Below are 21,256 nucleotides of genomic sequence, written 5' to 3'. Positions count from 1 at the left end.
CTGTGGCTGCTTTTTGCTCATTTAAAGTTTAAAAGGGGGGAAAAAAAAGTGTACATTAATCTGTACTTTTTTTTTCCCCCAGTGATAGTTATCTGTACCAATGGTTGTAGAGTTCATAGAGGCACTCAAGTACCGCCCTCCACAATTACAGAGACCAGCCCTACAGCAACATGTTTCACTGTGTTTTGGTGCCTTGTGTCACATTAGGCATGTAACGCACCTTAAAACCACAAATTTCCATACTGCTGCATTTTTACTTGCAGTGCCCTGCCCACTTTAATGCTGCAGCATTATGAAGATGTGTTCTCAAATGCATCTCAAACGCACATGAGTTGCAGTGCATCACAACGCATGGTAAGGCACCACTGTGTTTTGTGGTGCAATGTGTTGGGAAAAATGTAGTTAAAAGTATGGATTATTTATTTTATATTTTTTGGAACCATACTTACCTAGGTGGATGCAGCATCTGTCCCCTGCCAGCACCAACACCTAGAACCGAGTGATCAAGCCCCCATCATTGCTTGGTTCTCACAGCTCCCTGAGTAGAAGGCTGGTGACTGTCACTGAATCTCTGCTCTGTCCCCCCACGTTAACTGGAAGGCTGGGCTGTGGAGGGGGCATGAGCTCAGGCTCTCAGCGGCTCACCAGTTGAGGCACGTGGGCAGATCCTGACCATATGGTTGGGATCTTTCCCAAGCCTGGACCAGCTCTGTGATGTCAGCCGACAGCGGGCTTCAGCCTGCTGTCAGCTGAAAACAGGTCACAGGAGTGCAGAACAAGATCCACAGAACAAGTACAGCTCCTGAGTCAATGGCCCACAACCTGGATGCAAGTAGCAAGAGTTCTGACTTCACTGGTTGCATACATGTTCCAGTAACGCAGAAATACCAGGGTGTCCAGCAAGCCTGCCAGGCAATTAGCATTTTCAGGAGTTCAGTCCTGACAGCCTCCATATTTCTGTTGGCACAGATTTGAAGTGCAAATAAGTGAATGGGCCATAAACCTATATGTGGGAGTACAGGACTACTAAAGGGTACAATCACACTGACTATTCAGCAGTCACTTCCAACGAAAACAATACTTTTGTTTGAGGACATTCAGGATTCTGTGAATGAACTACAAGTCTCAGCCACCACTGCGGCAGATGTGCTTGTAGTTTGAATTGGCTGCAAGCGCACTGATCAGCAAAGCTCATAATTTATTCATTATTCCTCTAGCTTTGTAACAAAAAGCTGTATGAGAATATGGGCACAAACCTACAGAAGGACAGTGTAAGAGCCTGCGACTGCACCCCCAGTCTGCTGATTGGAGGTGCAAAGCTTTTCAGGCTCTTGTGAAAAATAAAAATGCTATTTTTTTCACCTGCAAAATCATGTACATTTTTTTTTTCTAAGGCCCCTTTACATGGGCTGTTTGATCATGTCCCCTGTCAGTTTTTCAGGCAGACCTGATTGGACCCTCCATTTAGCCCTATGGAGTGGCGGATGTCAGTGGACATGACCCGCTTCTATCCGATCCTTTACGGCAACTCAAGACGAATGGTGGTCCTATTTTCCATCCGTCTGGCAGATCGGAAGAAAAACTCAGGGTGAGCGGGACTCTGATAGGTCCGTCTCTGCACAGTGAGCGGAGACGGACCAGTCATCTGCCTGCTCATCGGGGATCAGCAGAGCAATCCCCGCTGAGCAAGTGGAGTTCATCAAACGTATCCTGTGTCAAACGTATCTCTGTGTGAAAGGGGCCAAAAGTGAATTTATTCTTTAACCTTTAAAATTAATTACTACATTTAGGGAGTTTACACTATTTTCATTTGTTTTTTGTTCTGTTTTATATGGTTCTTGTATACATGAATGCCAAAGAGATACATACGAGTAGTATGTCCAGCTGTATGACAACAAACTTCCAATTGTCTACCTGCCTGGAGTTTGCATGCTCTCTCTGTGCCTGCGTGGGTTTCCTTTGATTACTCCAGTTTCCTCCCACACTCCAAAGACATTCTGTTAGGTTAAATGACTCTTGTCTGAACTGACCTTAGTATGTGTATGTATAAATGAGAGTTCAGGACCTTTGCTTATGCTGAGCACTGTGTAAATTGATGGTGCTATACAAGTACCTGAAATAAAAAAAATAAAAATAAAATCTCTATGCACCGCAGCTCAGCTAAAGGGTGTAAAATCAGATAGTACGTGGAGCCTTCGCAGTGCTTGGCACCTAGGGGCTCCATGGCAGTGTTAACAGGGCACACAGAAAACTGTGCCCTTGCAGTGACCATTGTTGATCTGATACAGGAAAACACCAGACACCACATTTAGTGTGAAAAAGTCCTAAAAGGGCTGTCGTATTTTTTTTTTTTTTTTGCTCTTTGTATCCTCATTGGGAACATTATGGTTCCTTTCTGTTGTGTAAATGGCAAGCAAAACATAACAAAAAAAAAAAAAAATCAGCAAAACAATAGTAGGGTAAAGGATGGTTAAAACCTCCAGGTTTTTGTCGTCTGTATCTCCTTTATGAATATGTTGCTTAATTTTCTTGTGTGTCAAATATTCCCAGGTGGATATGTATTGCAGTAATAAGCTGACCGATGTTCTAATTCTTGTTCACTCTTTACAGGAATACAGGAAAAGTTACCCAGAATTCTACTTTCATTATCGGACCTTCCCCGAAGTTTCAAAGAAAACAGTCTGAAATATTTCACTACACTAACCTATGTTCTGAAAAGTTTTTTCCCAAATCCTTTGAGAAAGAATTTGGCAGTTTAATGCCTGTAAAGACATTAATCCACTATGTAGTGCAAGAGTCTGCGCAATTGGTCTACCCCTATTCAAAACTATAAAACTATTTGCCTGATGTTTCAATTTACAATACTATATGAATGTCTAAAAAATAGATGATTAATGTGATGTGTCCATGGCCTCCAGCTATCTACAACCTCCTGTTTGCTCCCTCCTATGTCTCTTGTCAGGGGCTGGTTACACTATATCCTAAAGTAGGCCATAGATTTTCTTTAGTGGTGGAAAGACAGAAAAATTGCTAGATTTTGCCGTCAACACATTTAGTGCTAACAGGGGAATGCCTCCCGCAGGGCTATTCTCGCTATATGTACATTAGCCACTGGCAGTAATCACATGTATAAATATCCAAAAGGATAGTTGTACCCAAATCAATAAATGGACTGACTTGGGTTCAATCAGCCTGCCCATACATGGTTCGAAATTTGGCCAGTTTAAGGGGACCAGTTAAACTGAACCTCACCGAAATACAATTTTTCCCACTCCCCCCGCTGAACTGTAAAGATGACCAGGGATCAAGGGCTTCAGTACATTGGGATCTATGGAGAGTTCTGTGCTTTGGCACGATTTTCACTCAACACTGAAGCAAACTGTACCGGACCACAAGTGAATTGTGCTCGGGACCACCTCTTCCAAGTGGTCCCAGGTGTAGTACATTTAACTGAGCCCAAGCATGGTTCAGAGTATTCAAATTACACAAAGAAACCAGCCCAAGGGGCCGAACTGTGCTTGGGACCAGTTGAAAATGGCAGCATGCACCCTAAAAGAATCAGATTACTTTGTTTTTGGTTTCACCTTTTCCATTTTGAACCTCTGAAATGTAAATATTAAAACATCCGTGCAAAGCATATTTAAACTTAGACCAGATCATAGTCAAGTTTAAAGTAATATAGCAGTGACAATCAGATTGGGTTCACAAACTGAATGTACACGTGGGCGAATAGCATTCAAAGAATTAAAGTTGAGCTCCAGGTAGATATAAAAGACAGATATAATATAGATATAAATGCAGCTCTGTAATCATTAACACATTATTAAGTGAATTTTACAAATTAAATAATTGTGAGTACCTGAATTTGACCCGATATGCAGTATTAAGAGTATCAGAAGAATAAGCAGCACAATCAATGAATGCGCTGAAAAGAAGCATGCTAATAAGAGGAGAAAGCAAATGGACAGAGAAATTAGCTCTGGTTACTGTGCTGCTTCTCTTATTATTGTCCAGTCACAGGTTGGAGGAGGATTCAGAATTACTTGGGCAGAAGTGAGTTGAATGTTGCTGGATATGTGACTGAGGGCATCTTCATGGCAAAAAAAGTATAATAGGGGAAATTTCTGAACTAAACGCTGGTTTTACTTTATCTTTTATAGTGGGCTATAATCTGATGCATTAGGCTCCATTTAAAAACCAAAGTTAATTTTTAAACATTTTTTTTTCAGTTGACTAAAGTGTTTAAGGGAATCCATATGTAAAAAACAAAAATGTACCATTCCTTTTCCCCAGTGGGACCGTTCATGGTTAAACCAAGGAAGTGTTACTATCCATGTCATTACTTTAGTAGTAGCACGTTCACATTTTTGGAGGCCCTGGAACACCAGGACAGTGGAAACACCCACAAAATACCCCCCTTATGGAAAGCAAACACTCCAAGGTATTTTCTGAAAGCTATATAGTGAGTCTTTTGAAAAGGTAATTTTTCGCCACAGGTTTTTGAAAATGCAGGAAAGAAAATGAAAATGTATTATTTTTATAACAAATTTTCACTCAAGAAGATATTTCTAACACACATTATAGGCATACTTAGAATTACACCCCCCCCAACACATTCTGCTACTCCTGAGTATGGCGATACCACATTTGTGAGAATTTTTCACAGCCTAGCCCTATACAGGGACCCATAATCCAAGAAAGCACCTTCAGGCATCTTAGGGGCATAAATATACACATCTAATTTCCTGACTATGTATGTTATTTTTTTAAAGGCTCTGGAGCACCAGGAGAGTTGAAATCTCCACAACATAACCACATTTTGGAGAGTAAACACCCCAAGGTATTTAGGAGACATGGCGAGTCTTTTGAAGACTATTTTGTGCCACAAGATTTTGGAAAGTGGGGGGGGGGGGGGGGGGACGGGACGGAATTTTTGTAAAATCTTACCGTAAAAAAATTCCTTTGTTTGAGTCCTCGGACAGTCGCCGCCCACTCATACAGTCTTCACCAATGGGTATTGACCACATATCTACAGGAGCAAGCTAGGCAAAAGACTTGTTAAAAACAAAGCAATTTACATAGACACACCTGTAGGGGGCTGTCCCTTTGGTCCAATACCCCCCTGCTATCAGCCATCCCAACTCAGTTTGGTAGCAAGCAGTTAGAATCCATAAAACCCCAAAAGAGGGGCGGGGGCGGCGACTGTCAGAGGACTCTCTGAGAAAGGAATTTTACGGTAAGATATTCCGTTTTCTCTTACGTCCTCTGACAGTCGCTGCCCACTCATACAGTCTTCACCAATGGGATGTCCCAAAGCAGTGTAGACATGAGGGGTGGGAAGCGCAACCGTCACAAAGGCAACGCAGCACCCAAGTCAGAGAAAGGAACCTTATCTGAACAGAAAGGTAAATCCTCTGGGTAACAAAGAAAGGCTCAACTGGAGCAACAACCAAGGAAAGCAAATAAACAAGGGGAAAACAACCCCAACAGTCAGGGACCGGCAAAGCCAGGGCCCCCTCAAGGCACTGCCGCACACAGAACTTTGCGGCCAAAGGAGGCACCTGCAGATGCCAGAACATCAAGTTTGTAAAATTTTGAGAAGGTGTGCACGGACTACCAAGTCGCAGCCTTGCACACCTGGGCCACCGAAGCATGATGTCGGAAAGCCCAGGACACTATCACCGCTCTGGTAGAGTGCGCCTTGACAGGAAAGGGCGGTACCCGTTCCTTAATCGAATAGGCCTGAACAATCGTCTGTCTGATCCATCTTGAAATGGTTGCCGCAGACGCAGCCGTACCCTTCCGAGGTCCCTCAGGAAGGACAAAAAGAGAATCCGACTTCCGAAAGGATTCAGTGGACGACAGGTAAACCCTGATCGCCCGGACAACATCCAAGGAATGTAAAGCAAACTCCTTAGGATGCTTAGAATTCGCATACAGCGAAGGTAGGACAATGTCCTCGTTTAGGTGAAAATCAGAAACCACCTTAGGAAGGAAAGATTGGTTAGGTCGCAAGACCACCTTATCCCTATGAACCACCAGGTAAGGGGAGCGGCAAGACAGGGCCGCCAACTCCGACACTCTGCGGGCAGAAGTGATCGCCACCAGAAAGGCAACCTTTCATGACAGCAGAGGTAAAGAAATTTCCCTGATGTTTTCAAAGGGAGGACGTTGCAAAACGGACAGAACCAAGTTCAAGTCCCAAGGAGGTAAAGGCGCCCTCCGAGGAGGAGCCAAATGACAGTCCCTGAATAAAGGTGCGAATCAAAAAATTAGATGCCAAGGGGTGCTGGAAAAGGATAGCCAGTGCAGATAACTGGCCCTTAATCGTGGTCCACACCAGTTTGCAGGAAGACCAACACCCTCACCACTGAAAAGGAAAGAGGGATGCCCCTGGATTCCCACCAGGCAAAATAAGCCTTCCAGGTATGGTAATAGATCTTACCGGACGAGGCCTTCCTAGCCTTAAGCAGGGTAGGAATGACATCCGATGAGACCCCTGTCTCTCAGGACCTGGCTTTCAACAGCCATGCCGTTAAAGCCAGCGACTATAAAGCAGGATGGAAGATCGGCCCCTGGGACAGCAGATCGTCCTGTAACGGGACCCGCCGTGGAGGCTAGACCAGTTGTATGATGTCCGCGTACCAAGACCGGTGCGGCCAGTCCGGAGGCGTCTGCCAGAGGATCGCGCGTTCTTGCCACGAACTTTCCCACCTTGTTGTTTAGCCGAGATGCGAACAGATCCACATCTGGGGTTCCCCATCTCGCACACAGCATCTGAAACACCTCTGGGTGTAGGGACCATTCTCCCTGGTCCAGGGTCTAGCGGCTCAGAGATAGCCGGCCTGCCAATTCTCCACACCCGGAATGTGAACTGCCGAAATCGCCGGGACGTGCGTCTTGGCCCAAGACAGGATGTCGGTCACTTCCTGGGCCCTCCTGGTGCCCCCTTGGTGATTGATGTAAGCCACCTCAGTGGCGTTGTCCATCTGCACCCGCACAGGGCGGCCCCGAAGTTGATCCGACCAATGGAGCAAGCACAGCCTGATCGCTCGCAGTTCCAATATGTTGATCGGTAGGGAGGATTCCTCTTTCGACCAAGTGCCCTGGGCAGACAGAACGCCCAGAACGCCACCCCAGCCCGACAGGCTGGCATCCGTTGTGATCACCGTCCACAATAACGGGCGGAAGGACTTGCCTTCCGTCAAAGCCGGGGACTGGAGCCACCAGAGAAGACTCTCCCTGACGTGGCGACTCAGAGATATTCTCTTTTCCAAGGATTGAGGAAGCCTGTCCCATCTGGCCAGGATCTCCGCTTGAAGAGATCGCGTGTGGAACTGTGCAAATGGAATTGCCTCAAAGGCGGACACCATCAACCCCAGGGACCGCATGCAGGCCCGGAGTGGCGAGGAATCCTTGTCCCGGAGGGACCTGACCTCGTCCTGCAGAGTCCGGAGCTGGTCCTCCGGCAGAAAAACCTTTGCTTGGGCAGAGTCCAGGACCATTCCCAGGTAAGGGAGACGAACAGAAGGGGACAAGGTCGACTTCTGAACGTTGGTCCACATGAACTCCTGGAGCGTCTGAAAGGTAGTTGACAGACGCGAAAGGGTAACGCAACTGAAACCGTTTGGTACCACAAAAGGGCACTTTACATTACGCCATTGCTAATTCATTGTTTCGTGAAACTCAGCGGGACAAGGAAACACTTGTGCCGATTTTCGGGTTCTGCGAGTCCCAAAGGACGACTGCTTACCCGGTGGGTTGGGCTCATCCTCTAAACGTATTGTCTCTTTAACAGAAGCAATGAGCGCAGACACAGCCGCGCGTTCTTTAGCCGCTTCAGGATAAGGATCATCCTCCTCCTCCCCTTCCACCTCTATATCAGAATGCAAGGACTGAGACCCCTCAGGGGGTGGACTGTCCAGGGCAACCATATCAGACTCAGGAGGACAATGAAGTCCTCGCTCTTTTCCTAGAATCCCGCTCTGACATCAACAAATCCACCTTGGACGCTAAAGTCGCAAGTGCAGCAGCAAGGGAAGGTGAAGATTCAGGAGTACCTGAATCACTCACTAAGGCTGGGGGGGAATTTGCAGTCCTGGGACTTCATGAGAAAAAACAGTATCGCTGGCCCTTTAAGACGCGATCGCAGTGACCCACCGCAATGCACTGCAATAAGGATTACACTAAGGCACCCCCCTGAGATGAAGCACTGAAAACAGAAGAATATTCCCCAAAACCAGCAAAAAGAACCCCCAGAAGTGTTACCACGCTGCCAGGAACGATCTCTGCATACAGTAAAGGAAGTGATGTCATCTGCAAGAGGCTGAACAGGAATCTGTCCAAGGGAAAATGGTTGCCAATGCATCTGAATGGGAGGCTCCGGGAAAATGGCCGCCGAACATGTGCAAAGAAAAACACCTAGCCACACACAAGATGGCGCCCGAAGGTGCCAAAAAACACTACATAGAGAGCTGCAGAAAGTGCCCACAGTGAGGCCAGAGCAGCTGCCCACACCCAAAATGGCGGACCCGCGTTTTTTTGCACCGCATCGGTCCGCATGTCTGCACCCCCAAACACACTGACAAGGGGATAGGGACCCCCACAGACCTCCCCCCCCACAGCAAAACCGGCGCCAAGAGGCCCCTGCAGGGACCGGGAGGGATGCGAGCCCCGGACGCAGAGATGAGGGGAGAGCACAGACCTCAGCAGACTGCCATCCCCAAACAGAGGCCCCACACGGAAGGTACTTACTGCTCCATATGGCGTGGGCGCCTCAATATCCCGGGAAACCCCCCACCCCAGATGGCGGGAGGGCCGGCAGCCGAAATAAGATGCGTCGCACGATCCAGAAACCGCATGTTGAGGCATCCCGGCGAGGTAGCCACCTCACAGGCTTTAGCCCCTGAGGACAGGGCAAGGTCGTTTGCTATGCCAGGGCGCACGCATAGCCTGCTAAACGCTCAATGGCGGGCTGGGATTCCATAAGATCCTCTGTCCTGGAGTCCCAGGACGACCAGTCCGATTCCCAGCTCCGCAAACGCTGTAGTCTTCCGAAGATCCGACTAACTAAGCGCTGACAAATAAAAAGCTAGTAGTGCAAAGAAAAAACACTTTGCAGAAAATAAAAGTATAAAACAGAAGGCAGGCTGAGACATGTAGCCCCAGCACATGGAAGCCTATCTTACTCCTAACTAGGCAGAAGACAAACAGTTGGGATGGCTGATAGCAGGGGGGTATTGGACCAAAGAGACAGCCCCCTACAGGTGGGTCTATGTAAATTGCTTTGTTTTTAACAAGTCTTATGCCTAGCTTGCTCCTGTGGATAAGAGGTCAATACCCATTGGTGAAGACTGTATGAGTGGGCGGCGACTGTCAGAGAAATGTATTTTTTTTTTTTTTTACACAAAATTTAATAAGATATGTCTCACACACAGTATGGGAAAACTTAGAATACAAGTATGGTGATAACACATGTGAGACTTTTACACTGTCTGGTCATATTATATAGCGGACATTGTATCTGGCGTATCACACAAATCAACCAATTGTGTCAAAACCAATGTACTGCAGTTGTCACTTCTATACAAGTGGTCAGGTAATATGATGTATTGTAGCGTCACCTATAGCAGTCTCAGTTCCTATAAGCCTAGCATGCCTAGCCTACTGGCACGTGCTGCCACCAGAAATGCCATGTTCACTTTTCTGGTGTCTTGCAGGAATATAGCCAGCAGGATGTGCAGATGGGTCAGTTTAGGCTGACATGGTCAGCAAACAAGTTGACTGTTGTGGTGGCGATTAGGGACAATATGTCTGGTGTGGTGGTAATTATGGACAATATGTCTGGTGTGATGGTAATAAGGAACAATATGACTGGTGTGGTGGTAATTAGGAACAATATGACTGGTGCAACAATGATTGGGGACACTAAGTGGGTGGTGTGATTGGGGACACAGAGTGAAGTGCGCCGACTAGGGACACAGAGTGGAGTGTAGGGCTGCAACTAACGATTATTTTCATAATCGATTAGTTGGCCGATTATTGCTTCGATTAATCGAATAAAAACCTAAAAAAAAAAAAAAAAAAAGTGTATAATTTAGTTAATATTCTTGAATATCTATACGTAGTGGTAAATATAACTATCCAGCTATATAGTTGGATATTTAATCCACTCTGAAACAGATATATGTATTATTACAGGTTTAAATGTGGTATATATCAGACTCCGAGATCAATATTTTTTAAAAGACCTAAAACACTGTTTTGCAAATTTTCAGACCGGATTTGTATATAATCATGATAGACTCCCTTATTAATAGGCAGGTAGTTTTATACAAGCTCCCTGTGCCTGCTGTCACTTATGCTGGCCATACACAAACTAAATTTTTTTTAGAAAATTTTTAAAAACATTCATCCGATTTTTCTAACCATTAGTGTATATTGGTGTCCGGTGTCAACCACAGTGACAGGAAAATTTGAAGGAGCAGAATAGAAAACTTCTCGATCAAACAAATCTTCAAATAGTGTATGTGGTTTTTGCTCAGAAGTTATATTCATTTTAAAATTTATTGTTAAAAGCAAGTGGAATTTTCAAACAACACTTGTCCATTCAACGAATATACAAATCATTTTTGAACAAATATAGATGCAAATATTTTTGTCCAAAAATCCAATACTAAATGTATGGGAAGCAGAAGACCTTTAGTAGCAGCAGCATGCTTTTTTTTTTCATGTGTATGTATATAAAAAATATGCCCAGAAGTCGGATATGCCGGATATTTTAACTGGGAGTCAGACATGAAGGTATATGAAGGGTGGAGGGGGGAAAATAACAACATTTATATATTAAAGTAGTACTAAAAGCTGAGACTTTTTTTTTCATGGATATAATAATTGTAAATACAGTATAATGCACAATACTAATAAACTTTTACTTTAAATGTAATTGTAATGCCTTATATCACCTCTAGTCTATCGGCCTCCACCTTCTCTGGGTTCAGAAGCTGATCTTCCCAGCACAGAGCCCTTACAGTGATTGTAAACGTTGGATTCTTTTCTTTTTAACAACAATCTTGTCATACTTATCCTCTCTGTGTAATGATTTTTCACAGAGCAGCACTGATTCTCCTCTTCTGCCCCCCCCCCCCCCCCATGGCACTTCCAGCCCCTTCTGCCTTCAAAGTGCCCCTATAGGAAGCAGCAAAGTATAGTACTGTACAGAGTGTCCCTATAGCAAGGTTAAAAAACCTCTTCTTTTAGAATCACTTGGGTCCTTCTCTTGCCCAGGACTACATTTCCCATGAGGCATTGCTCCTCACACATTCACAAGTTCTCTGTCATCTACTGACATGTATGGATGGTGTACTGAGCTGTATGTGTGTTGCACTGTATTTTCTGATATGTAAACAAATAATGCATTCTGTATGAAGGACAACTAATCAGCTGACGATTAATCGATTACGAAAATAGTTGACAACTATTTTCATAATCGATTAGTTGACGATTATAATCGATTAATCGATTAGTTGTTTCAGCCCTAGTGGAGTGCGCTGACTAGGGACACCGAGAAAGGGCTGCTCTGACTAGAGAAACCGTACTGCTGTGGTGGTGATCAGAGGTAATGGCTGGCGGCACTGACATACAGTAATATCAGAGCAGCCAGTCACAGAACATGATCACCGCCACAGCAGTATCATGTCACCATAGCAACACTGCGCTACTATATATACAGTGCTCAGCATAAAATGAGTACTCCCCAACAGATTTGTCAGAAAACCTTTACTTTCCTTTCAGAATCAACATTTTCTATGGGACACTATACTACAAAATACTCCCACAGGCGCATTTGATTGCAACCAAGATTTGTTAATTTGCGCACACAAAAAAGGATTTTTCCTAACAAATTCAAGACCATTTTGCATAAATAAATACACCCCAATGAAAGTCTTAGGAGCAAAGCTACATTTTAGACAACCAAATTGTGAAATTAACAAAAATTTAACTAGAAATAAGTATTCATTAAACAGGTGTCCAGCAGACAGTTGATTATAAAAGGGCGTCACTTAAAGAAAACCCCTTCCTATATCACGCGGTCAGCAATGGCACCATATGGAAGAGGAATGTCACAAGGCCTGAGAAAGAAAATTTCTTTACACAAGAAAGGTTAAGGCTACAAGATGATCAGCAAAGCTTTACACATCAGTCAGAATACTGTAGCCAAAGTGATACAAAAATTTAACAAAGATGGAACTGCAACCATCTCACAGTTGTCCAGGCTGCCCAAGGAAGTGAACACCTCAAGGGGGAGCCCAGAAGAGGAGGATTGAGGCTGCTCTGTGCATCTTCCGATGAGAAGGATTGAAGAAAATCATCATGCATGTTCACAGCAGTTAGCTAAAAGATGTAGAAAACCAAACTAGGGCGATTGTTTCCAGTGAGACAATACAGAGTACAAGGCGGAGGGGAATGGCATGCATGTTTTCGTCCACAAAGGAAGCCCCTCCTGAAGCCCATGCACAAAAAAGCCCGTCTACGATTTTCCAGGACCCATGCATGCTGAAAAAGAAGACAACTACTGGGACTCTGTACTCTGGAGTTATGAGACTAAAATAATTTTTTTTGAAACTAATAACTTCAAAACTGTATGGTGTTGCAAAGGCGAGGAGAACAAAAAAAAAATTGCATGGTGCCTACAATGAAACATGGTGGTGGCAGTGTCCTTCTGTGGGGCGTCATGAGTGCTGCTGGTATTGGGGAGCTGCATTTCATTGATGGGATCATAAATTCACAGATGTACTGCTCTATATTGAAAGAGAAGATGCTACCATCATTCCATGCACTTGGTCGTCGTGCACTTTTCCACTTTTTTGATCAGGGATTTTCTTTTTTTTCTTACAGTGATTGCTAATTGCACTCACAGTGGCCCAGTATTGTGATCAGTTATCAGCTGTGTTCCGTGAACACAATGGTAATAGATCATGCCACCACATGCTCTAGGGCAGTGTTTCTCGACTCCGGTCCTCAGGGCACACTAACAGGCCAGATTTTAAGTATTACCTTGGGGAGATGCAGACTAGAATACAGGAATCACTGAGCAGCAAATTATATCACCTGTGATGTAATTCAGTTATCTTGCAAACCTGGCCTGTTAGTGTGCCCTGAGGACCAGAGTTGAGAAACACTGCTCTAGGGGATGTCCTCCAGAAGCACAGAGTGCCCATCCGACCATTTATTTACATTGGCTGGCCAGGAAGCAGTTAAATAGTGTCAGTGGGTACAAGGCAGAAGAACCCCAACAATGGACGATTTCGGTTAATCATATTTACAAAAAACTTTTCAAACAGGTGGGAGACCTCTGCTATAGCATTTCAAAACCTGCATTTATCTTAATGTTCTTTTTAACTTAACTTTAGTTTCTATCGATTTTATAATTAGGTTTTTGTAGTTCCCCAAAAATAGCAGATGGTGGTCAATGAGTAGCCATATGACATGACTGCCCTTCTGCACCCTGCCACCCAGCATACTTGCTAATTTGTTAACATTCTTTGGACTTGATAACACAGTGGACCAACACCAGCAAATGACAAGGCTCCCAAATTATAACAGACTGTGCAAAATTTTGCATTTCATTTGGAAATCAAGGTCCAGAGTCTGGAGGAAGAGTGGAGAGGCACAGAATCAAAGTTGCACAAGGTCTAGTGTGAAGTTTCCAGTGTGATTTAGGGAACCATATCATCTGCTGGTGTTGGTCCACTGTGTTTTATCAAGTCCAAAGCCAGCGCAGCCCTCTACCAGGAAATTCTAGAGCACTTCATGCTTCCCTCTGCTGACCAGCTTCATGGCGATGCCGATTTTATTTTCCAGCAGGACTTGGCACCTGCCCACACTGCCAAAAATACCAATACCTGGTTTAATGATCAGGGTTATCACTGTGCTTGATTGGCCAGCAAACTTGTCTTACCTAAACCCAATAGAGAATCTGTGGGGTATTGCCAAGAGAAAGATGGGAGACACCAGACCCAACAATGCAGATGAGCTGAAAGCCACCAATATATATATATATATATATATATATATACACACACACACACACACACATATACACACATACACTGTTAGCATCTGGGCTATCCTAATATGAATGTTACAAAATCTCTTAGGAGTATTTTCTCGATAATGCCAACTAAAGGGCTCCACTGTCCTACCAAGAATGATGTTTGCATGCTAAGGAAATGAGCAAGACAATAAATGAGGAAATATGAATAGGATTTCACAACAATCACGCTTTAGTAGAATGTTTGAGGATAAAGGGCCAACAGTGCAACTTTCATACCCCAGTAAACAAGTGCAGAGCTGTTGTAAACTCTCGCCCTTGATTTATACCTGATATTATGCAACCAACAATGTTGGTTTCACTTCCAAGTTTATAAAATTTGCTACTTACTTTGACTCTGATCTATATATTATTTCAACCATACAGGGCATTTTTATGTGCCATACAAATAATGCCTTAGCTACCTTAAAGTAATGTTGAAGCCAATCATATATATTTGTATGGAAAGATGTAAAACGCTCCAATAAATTTTACTGGTGTTATGGAAAATGGGATTTTTGACCTACTGTAAAATCCACTTCTCTGATGTTCATTGACGGACATAGCTCCTGATCTTCATAACCATTGGGTTATACTGCCCCCTACAGGAGTAGGACACAAGGCAGAAAAAAATCTGGCTAAGCCTATGGGCAGTCCCAGGGGGTGTACTCCCTCTCCCTGCTATAGGTACTCAGTTTAGTTACAAGCAGTGTCAGAAGAATTACAACTCCACAGAGGGGCAGGTGCTGTGTCCGTCAATGAACATCAGAGAAATGGATTTTACAGTAAGTCAAAAATCCCATTTTCTCTTACGTTCATTGACGGACACAGCTCCTGATCTTCATATCAATTTGGATGTCCCAAACCAGTGTTAAACATGAGGGGTGAGTTGATTGTAGATCTCACAAGAAAAAAAATATTTTCAAAAAAGGAAAAAAATTGCCAGGACCAGAGATCCTATCAAGGAACTAGATCCTTACTCCTGACTAGGCAGAAAAAAAAAAAAAACTGAGTACCTATAGTAGGGAGAGGGAGTATACCCCCTGGGACTGTTCATAGGAGTAGCCAGATTTTTTCTGCCTAGTATCCTACTTCTGTATGGGGCAGTGTAACCCTATAGTTATGAAGATCAGGAGCTGTGTCCATCAAACGAGAGAGAGAAAAAAGTTTTAAATGCCTGAAAGGTATATGGCAAGATGGCAAGCACTTTTGGAGCTGGCTAAAAATGTTGTCTGTCATGGGGTTTATTTACTAATAGCAAATTGGCTGTTCAGTCTGCAAGAGCCTTTTCCCTAACTCAGTGAATTTGAAATTCACTTTGCAAAGAGTACCCCAATTGACTGCAAGAAACAGTATTATTGCTTGCACATGATTGGGTGATGGTAGTCACTAGAGTTCCACTTGTTCACTAAGCTAAGTGAAAATTCCCTTGCAAAGTGAATTTCCTTTAGTAAATCCACATCATGGCTCCACACAAGTATCTTTAAATACATTGGTGGCGTGAAGAAAACCACACACTGTCTGGTTTTACTGCTAGCAAGGGCTCCATTAAACAGTGACATCTAGAATCATGAAAGCTTTTTATTGCTGCCTGTACCACTGTTGCAGGGGTTTCCTCACTCTCTCTCTACTGAAACTGCTGTCACCATGACAGGAAGTCAAGGAAATCTCTCATGGTACCCCAGGCAGCAGTAAAACTGACAGGGGTTCCAAGCCTTCCCCATTGTATCCCAAACTATATAAAAGTTTTGGCTGGACATACATTTTGAATACCCTAGCCATGACTTGCACACATTTGGTGATGTTTGGAGGACTGTAATGTGTTACATTTGCACAACTTTTTATGTACAAGTGATGGGAATGGGCTCCAACTACCTGCCTAAATATTTTTGCTTATTATAAAGAGAAAAGAAGAATGTGAAAAAAAAGACTAAGAGGAACTTCAGTATTTTTTTGTAAATGTATTATGATCAATTGGTTCTTAATTGATGATTATGCGTGTAATCTTCCTGACAAAGATTGCCGACATCATAAGGTCAACAATCTAAACCTTGGTATTTCAAAACCATCACACAGGCAAATGAACATGGGGTGAGGATTAGAAGTCACAAAATAGCAGCAATATTAGCCTAATTTTTATGACTGACACTACCTAATAAAGTGTACTGTTAAGCAGAGGTGCATCTAACTGGAGGGTGGTCGTTGTCAGTCTGGATAAACTGTTTGTAAGCTAGCTCAACTTGGTAAGGACACATCTTACTTGCAGCAATAACATCTGTAGATCAAAGTCTTTTAATGCAAGCCTAAATTCACACAATGTGTACAATTACAGACATGGCAATCCACAGATGTCCCTCCACCAATGCTCTTCTCTGTGCTCCAGTAAACTTCAGAACAAAAAAGGCACCACATGCCCATATATACACTGTATGAACTTTAGAAACAGAAAATTTCACTCAGAAAATAATTTTGCCTTGTGCTGGTTCTGTCTTTCACTACCCATGAGGCATAAACCCCATTAGAATTTCTTCATATCTTTTAACCAAAATGATAGCAAGAATTATGATAATAATAATAGCCTAGTAACTTCCAGTGTGGTCATAACTTCGCTCTAGTCTAATGAAAATTCAAAATGTCATTTAAATGAGACTTAAATCGGTGAATGCATCCAGCCAACTAATTTATTTTTCTTTGCATAGTAGCAAATCTAATATGCTGACCAGGATTAGGTACCCTGAAAAATGCTTTTCCCCAGTAACCCCAACATAACAGGCAGCTTTGTTGCTAAAAGCCTTGTCATGGCATATTCTTTATGCCATTTAAAGAGCAACTCAAGTCGTATTATTTTTTGAAGGAAAAACACTTTCATGCATGTATTCCTTCATACATATCATATTAAATGCAAGTAGTGTAAAGTCTGTAGCACGTAGAAGCTCACAGTTGAAATAAGGCTTCAAGTGAAAGTACTTGCCCTGTAGGCTGGCAGGGGGCCACATACCAAAGGCTGGCAAGTGACTCCTAAAAGAATGCTCATTAGGTTATAAACCTTTTGGCAAGTGAGAACATTATTATTCAGCTGTCTATACACCTGCTTGGTTACATATGGTCTCTATGACATCCTTTTCTATCCTGATGATGCAGAGCGAGCTCTAACATAATGCATTCCAATTCCTCCATATTTTTTCTAAAAAAAAAAGCATGATACCTTCTTTTATACTACATTATAAATGTTTTTTTAAGCCTCACCATTCAAACTATTCAGAGTAAAACATTGTTCAATACTTGCATGGCATCAGCAGCCTTAACATATTATTATACTTCAAAAGAGGCTCAAAACCAGACTCAAATGTTAAAAACCACCATGGCTGATGTCAGCAGGTTTTGTAATGCATTTAATTATGGCAGGCAGCCTTCTGAATGTCAATGTGCCATTTACACACTCGGACGAAGCTGGCACTCTTGGGCAATTTGGTTTCGGAGTACAGAGCAATCCACCGAGTGTCTGCACATGGATATTTAGTTACACATTTCCTGCATCATGTGCTTGACTTGCTGCATCAGCAATTGGCGATTTTATTCATCTATTACGTTTTGGGTTATCAGCAAAAAAAGCAGTTACATTTAAAGTGTGACTGTTGAAAATGTATTCTTAGAGATTACACTATAATTAGGACTGGTCAAAGTGTACTGACCTAGCACTTTTTTCACCCTCACATTTCTTGCAATTGCTGGCTGCTTCATGTCCCTTTTGTTTACCAGTCTGACAAGCATTCCACAGAAAAGAACAGGTGGTCTATCTGTGAGCCAGAAAGTTAAGAGCAATATTAGAGAATTAAAGAGAGAGCTAGAGAGGGGTAAACAAATGTAGAGCAAGAATTAAGAAGCCAGACAGATATGTGGTGGATGGAGATCCTAGAATGCAGGAAAGCAAGAAAAAGGAAAGGGAATTGTTAAGTGTACAGATGTTTTGGCAAATGTGAGACGGATTCACTGAAGTGTGTACGTCTGCAATTTACAACACAGCTGGCCTACTAAGTTACTAAGACTTCTAAGAGCAAGCAAATGAAAAAGCATGGCCATTTTTTTTTTCTAAATGTTATATTTAAATTGGAACGGACAATCACACATCAGTGCATCAAGCCCAACACTTAGTAGCAAAGTCTATAGCAATGTGAGCAAGGTAATAATTAGCTTTGATGTGGTTGAAAGTGCAGCCTTGTAAGTATACAGTGGGTGTGGTTATGGATAATAAGCAGCTTGTCCCCATTTCAAACATTTGCTTTGAAACCTATAGCTCCAGATGAAAGAAGGAAGGCTTACATGTTATATCTTAGTATGCCAGCTTCTAAAAAGGACCAGCCCTGCTACTCTACTTACTGAAGAGTATCCAAATATTCTACCATTACTATACAGTATACTATGGGATATATAAAGAGTAAAAGGATTTTGGTTGCTTTTACTGGTTTACAACATTTATGGTCACATACTTGTTCCAACATACATATACAAGCCACATGAAAGATGCAAAAATGCTATCTGGTGGCAGGCCACATTACTGTAGGCTTTGCTGTAGTCTTGAAATAATAGTTCAGTGTATCTGTCTGCTATGCCTAAGCGCACTTCCACTTTGTCTATAGTTATCAGCGAGGGTGGCAGCAGACCAACAAAGCAAAAAGGTGAAGGGGGGGGGTTCGCAGTGCTCGGCATGCAGTTAGTGAGGACATTTATTATACGGACAGTGGTTTGGGAAAGGAATGCTTCACATAGGGTAAAGTAAGTATGGCACCACATGGGGATGGGGGAAGGCAGAACTGGATATACTGGCGTTGGTGTGTCTTGAAATTGCGTGGATGCTTTATTTATACACAAATAAAGTTTCTTGTTGTAGCCTAATTATTGTCAAGCTAATAAGCAGGAAGGTGAAAATATTTAGAGACCAAATAAATTCACCTGACCAACAGTCAGGGCTTTTTAAAAGTACCAAAACTAAAATGTGTGTGCGCACGCGCGCAAGAATACTATGCTCTGGGTATGTATGGCTAAATAAATAAGTAGATCATTCTGTACAGTCAAACTTATGTACCTATTTTACATAGAACCCATGGACAGAATGTTTAAGCATAGTTTGGCCAAGTCTAGCAAATTGACACATTCATTTATCAGAACAATTTTTTTTTTTTTTATCAGCAACATCCAAGAAAAGTGTTTTTAATAATGTATTACCTATATAGCAACAAAGATGGAGCCTCTTTTCAAGATATAAAATGGAAGGCAGGTGTAAACAGTCCTACTTCACAAAAGCACAAAAAAATCAACTAGAATGGACCTGTGGCTCGGTAACGCACAAAGCGCAGTGCATGGCGATTTTACCAAAATATAATGCACCCTACATTTAATAAGGTTTTTGCCACCTAACCCCAGATGTCTTGTGCTTCAAGATAAAATATCTACTAAATAATGTGCAACTTAGCTAAGCAAGCTAAACATAAATAAAAACCCCCTATAGTAGATGTTCTGACAACTGGAAACGGTCAGGGAAGCATTTATTTCAAGAGACAATTTTAACTGGAAAGATACATCTAACGTAAGTTAAAGAAAACCTTTTCAGAAAAAAGTTGAGATATTATCTCTTCTAGACATTACCAAAAGGAACCAGACCCTAATCCAAAAGCTACAAATCAAAACTTGTCTTTGTTAACATTACTACCTGTAGCTCTTCCACTTTCTGTACCAGTGCTCTGTGCTGTAATGCTGGATATATCAAAATTCACCACAATATAGTAGCAGAAAAAAACGTATATAGATATTTTCTGACCTCACTAAATTATTGATAAAACAGGATAACACAAGATGGTCAATATTACAATTCCAAATCTAAAGACGTGAATTACTGCATCATGACCCGAGTGAAGATACAGGTTAGTTTAGTTTAAAAAAAAAAAAGTATGCTTGTCTAAATCAGAAAAAAATGAGCTGCATCCAATCCTTTGGTACGGAGAATGCAATGTCTTTATTGGAGTCTAATTAATCTATGTGAACTTATTTCTCAAGATGCTGGTAAATGAGGGGTGCACAGAAACACATGTATATGAAAAGGACCAAGACATGCAGAGGAAAGTTGAAAACATAAGCATCATGCTATCCTTTATTCGGATAAGCATGCCTATTTATGTTTATGTTTTTTTACTTGGGTAAGGCAAAGGTGCGCATTATAAATTAGGTACAGAGAGCATGCCACCTCTTTATCAAAAACCTCAAGTGGGAGATGATGTGCTATTCAGATGCAAGCATACCAACTAACATTGCCTAATCTCAAAAAACTCATAGCACACATTTTTACCTTCTATGTTAAATATATTTGGCACAACAAACATAAATTAAGCATAGGGCCAAAGAATGTAAAAAGTAAAAAGCACAAGTAAATGTTATAATACCGTACATTGATTGCATTAATAATGTTAACGATGTAGATGAGAGAATATAGTAGAAAAATATATTAACAAGCAAATATAATAAAAGCACATGACAAGTGAGATATACCACAAATGCAATAATTTTTTCCTGTAGCGCAATATGCAGAAACCTTAGAGATGGACATTTAAAGGTCACTGGCTAGTCTTGTATTTTCACTAGTCTCAAGGTAAAAATGAATGAATAATTAAGGATGATGATAGCTGGCTATATTACATAACGCACATAAAATTGTTCCTAAATTGATTAAATGTAGAAACCTGGCCTAAATGAATCAAATCAATGTACAGCTAGGAGGATTTTAAAAAAGAAATTATAGTGCCCTGTATTCATTAAAATAAAACTAAATATATTTGAAATGCAAGCAGTGTAAGTACTTGAATTTTGCCAATGTAAGTACCGGATATCAGCCTCTTACAGTCCATGTATAGCAGGGCTGACAAGTGAGAGGAAGAAGCAGCACAAGGATGCATTCAGTTCACGTACTAACAAAAGCATACTGATAGGAGGAGAAAGCAGAGTAACAAAAATGAGCCCATCACTGACTGCTTCTCCTATCACTAGCCAGCCACAGAATTACCTGAACACATAGGAAGAGGGCTGAATGATGCTGACCATCAAACTGAGAACATATAGGGCCAAAAAAAAAAAAAAACCTGTTGGAAATCTCTGCATTCAAGGTAAATATTGCAG

The 21,256-nt window shown here is 42.2% G+C and overlaps 1 protein-coding gene across 27 annotated transcripts in view; it reads right to left on the bottom strand.

Moving 5' to 3' along the window:
* ABI2 (abl interactor 2) overlaps positions 1-21,256 on the bottom strand; it is a 136,059-nt gene that overhangs the window by 11,381 nt on the left and 103,422 nt on the right. For 13 of the 27 annotated variants that reach the window (XM_082260736.1, XM_082260733.1, XM_082260734.1 and 10 more), the window contains one exon: positions 17,785-17,889. The exons of the other annotated variants lie outside the window; for them this stretch is intronic. In XM_082260736.1, coding sequence (XP_082116862.1) covers positions 17,785-17,889 — 105 coding nt within the window. The remainder of the gene's footprint in view (positions 1-17,784; positions 17,890-21,256) is intronic. 27 annotated transcript variants of the gene reach the window in all.

This window comes from Pelophylax lessonae (assembly GCF_965119305.1).
Source record: "Pelophylax lessonae genome assembly, chromosome: 6".
Classification (NCBI taxonomy): Eukaryota; Metazoa; Chordata; class Amphibia; order Anura; family Ranidae; genus Pelophylax; species Pelophylax lessonae.
This window is presented reverse-complemented; position numbering and strand designations above follow the sequence as displayed.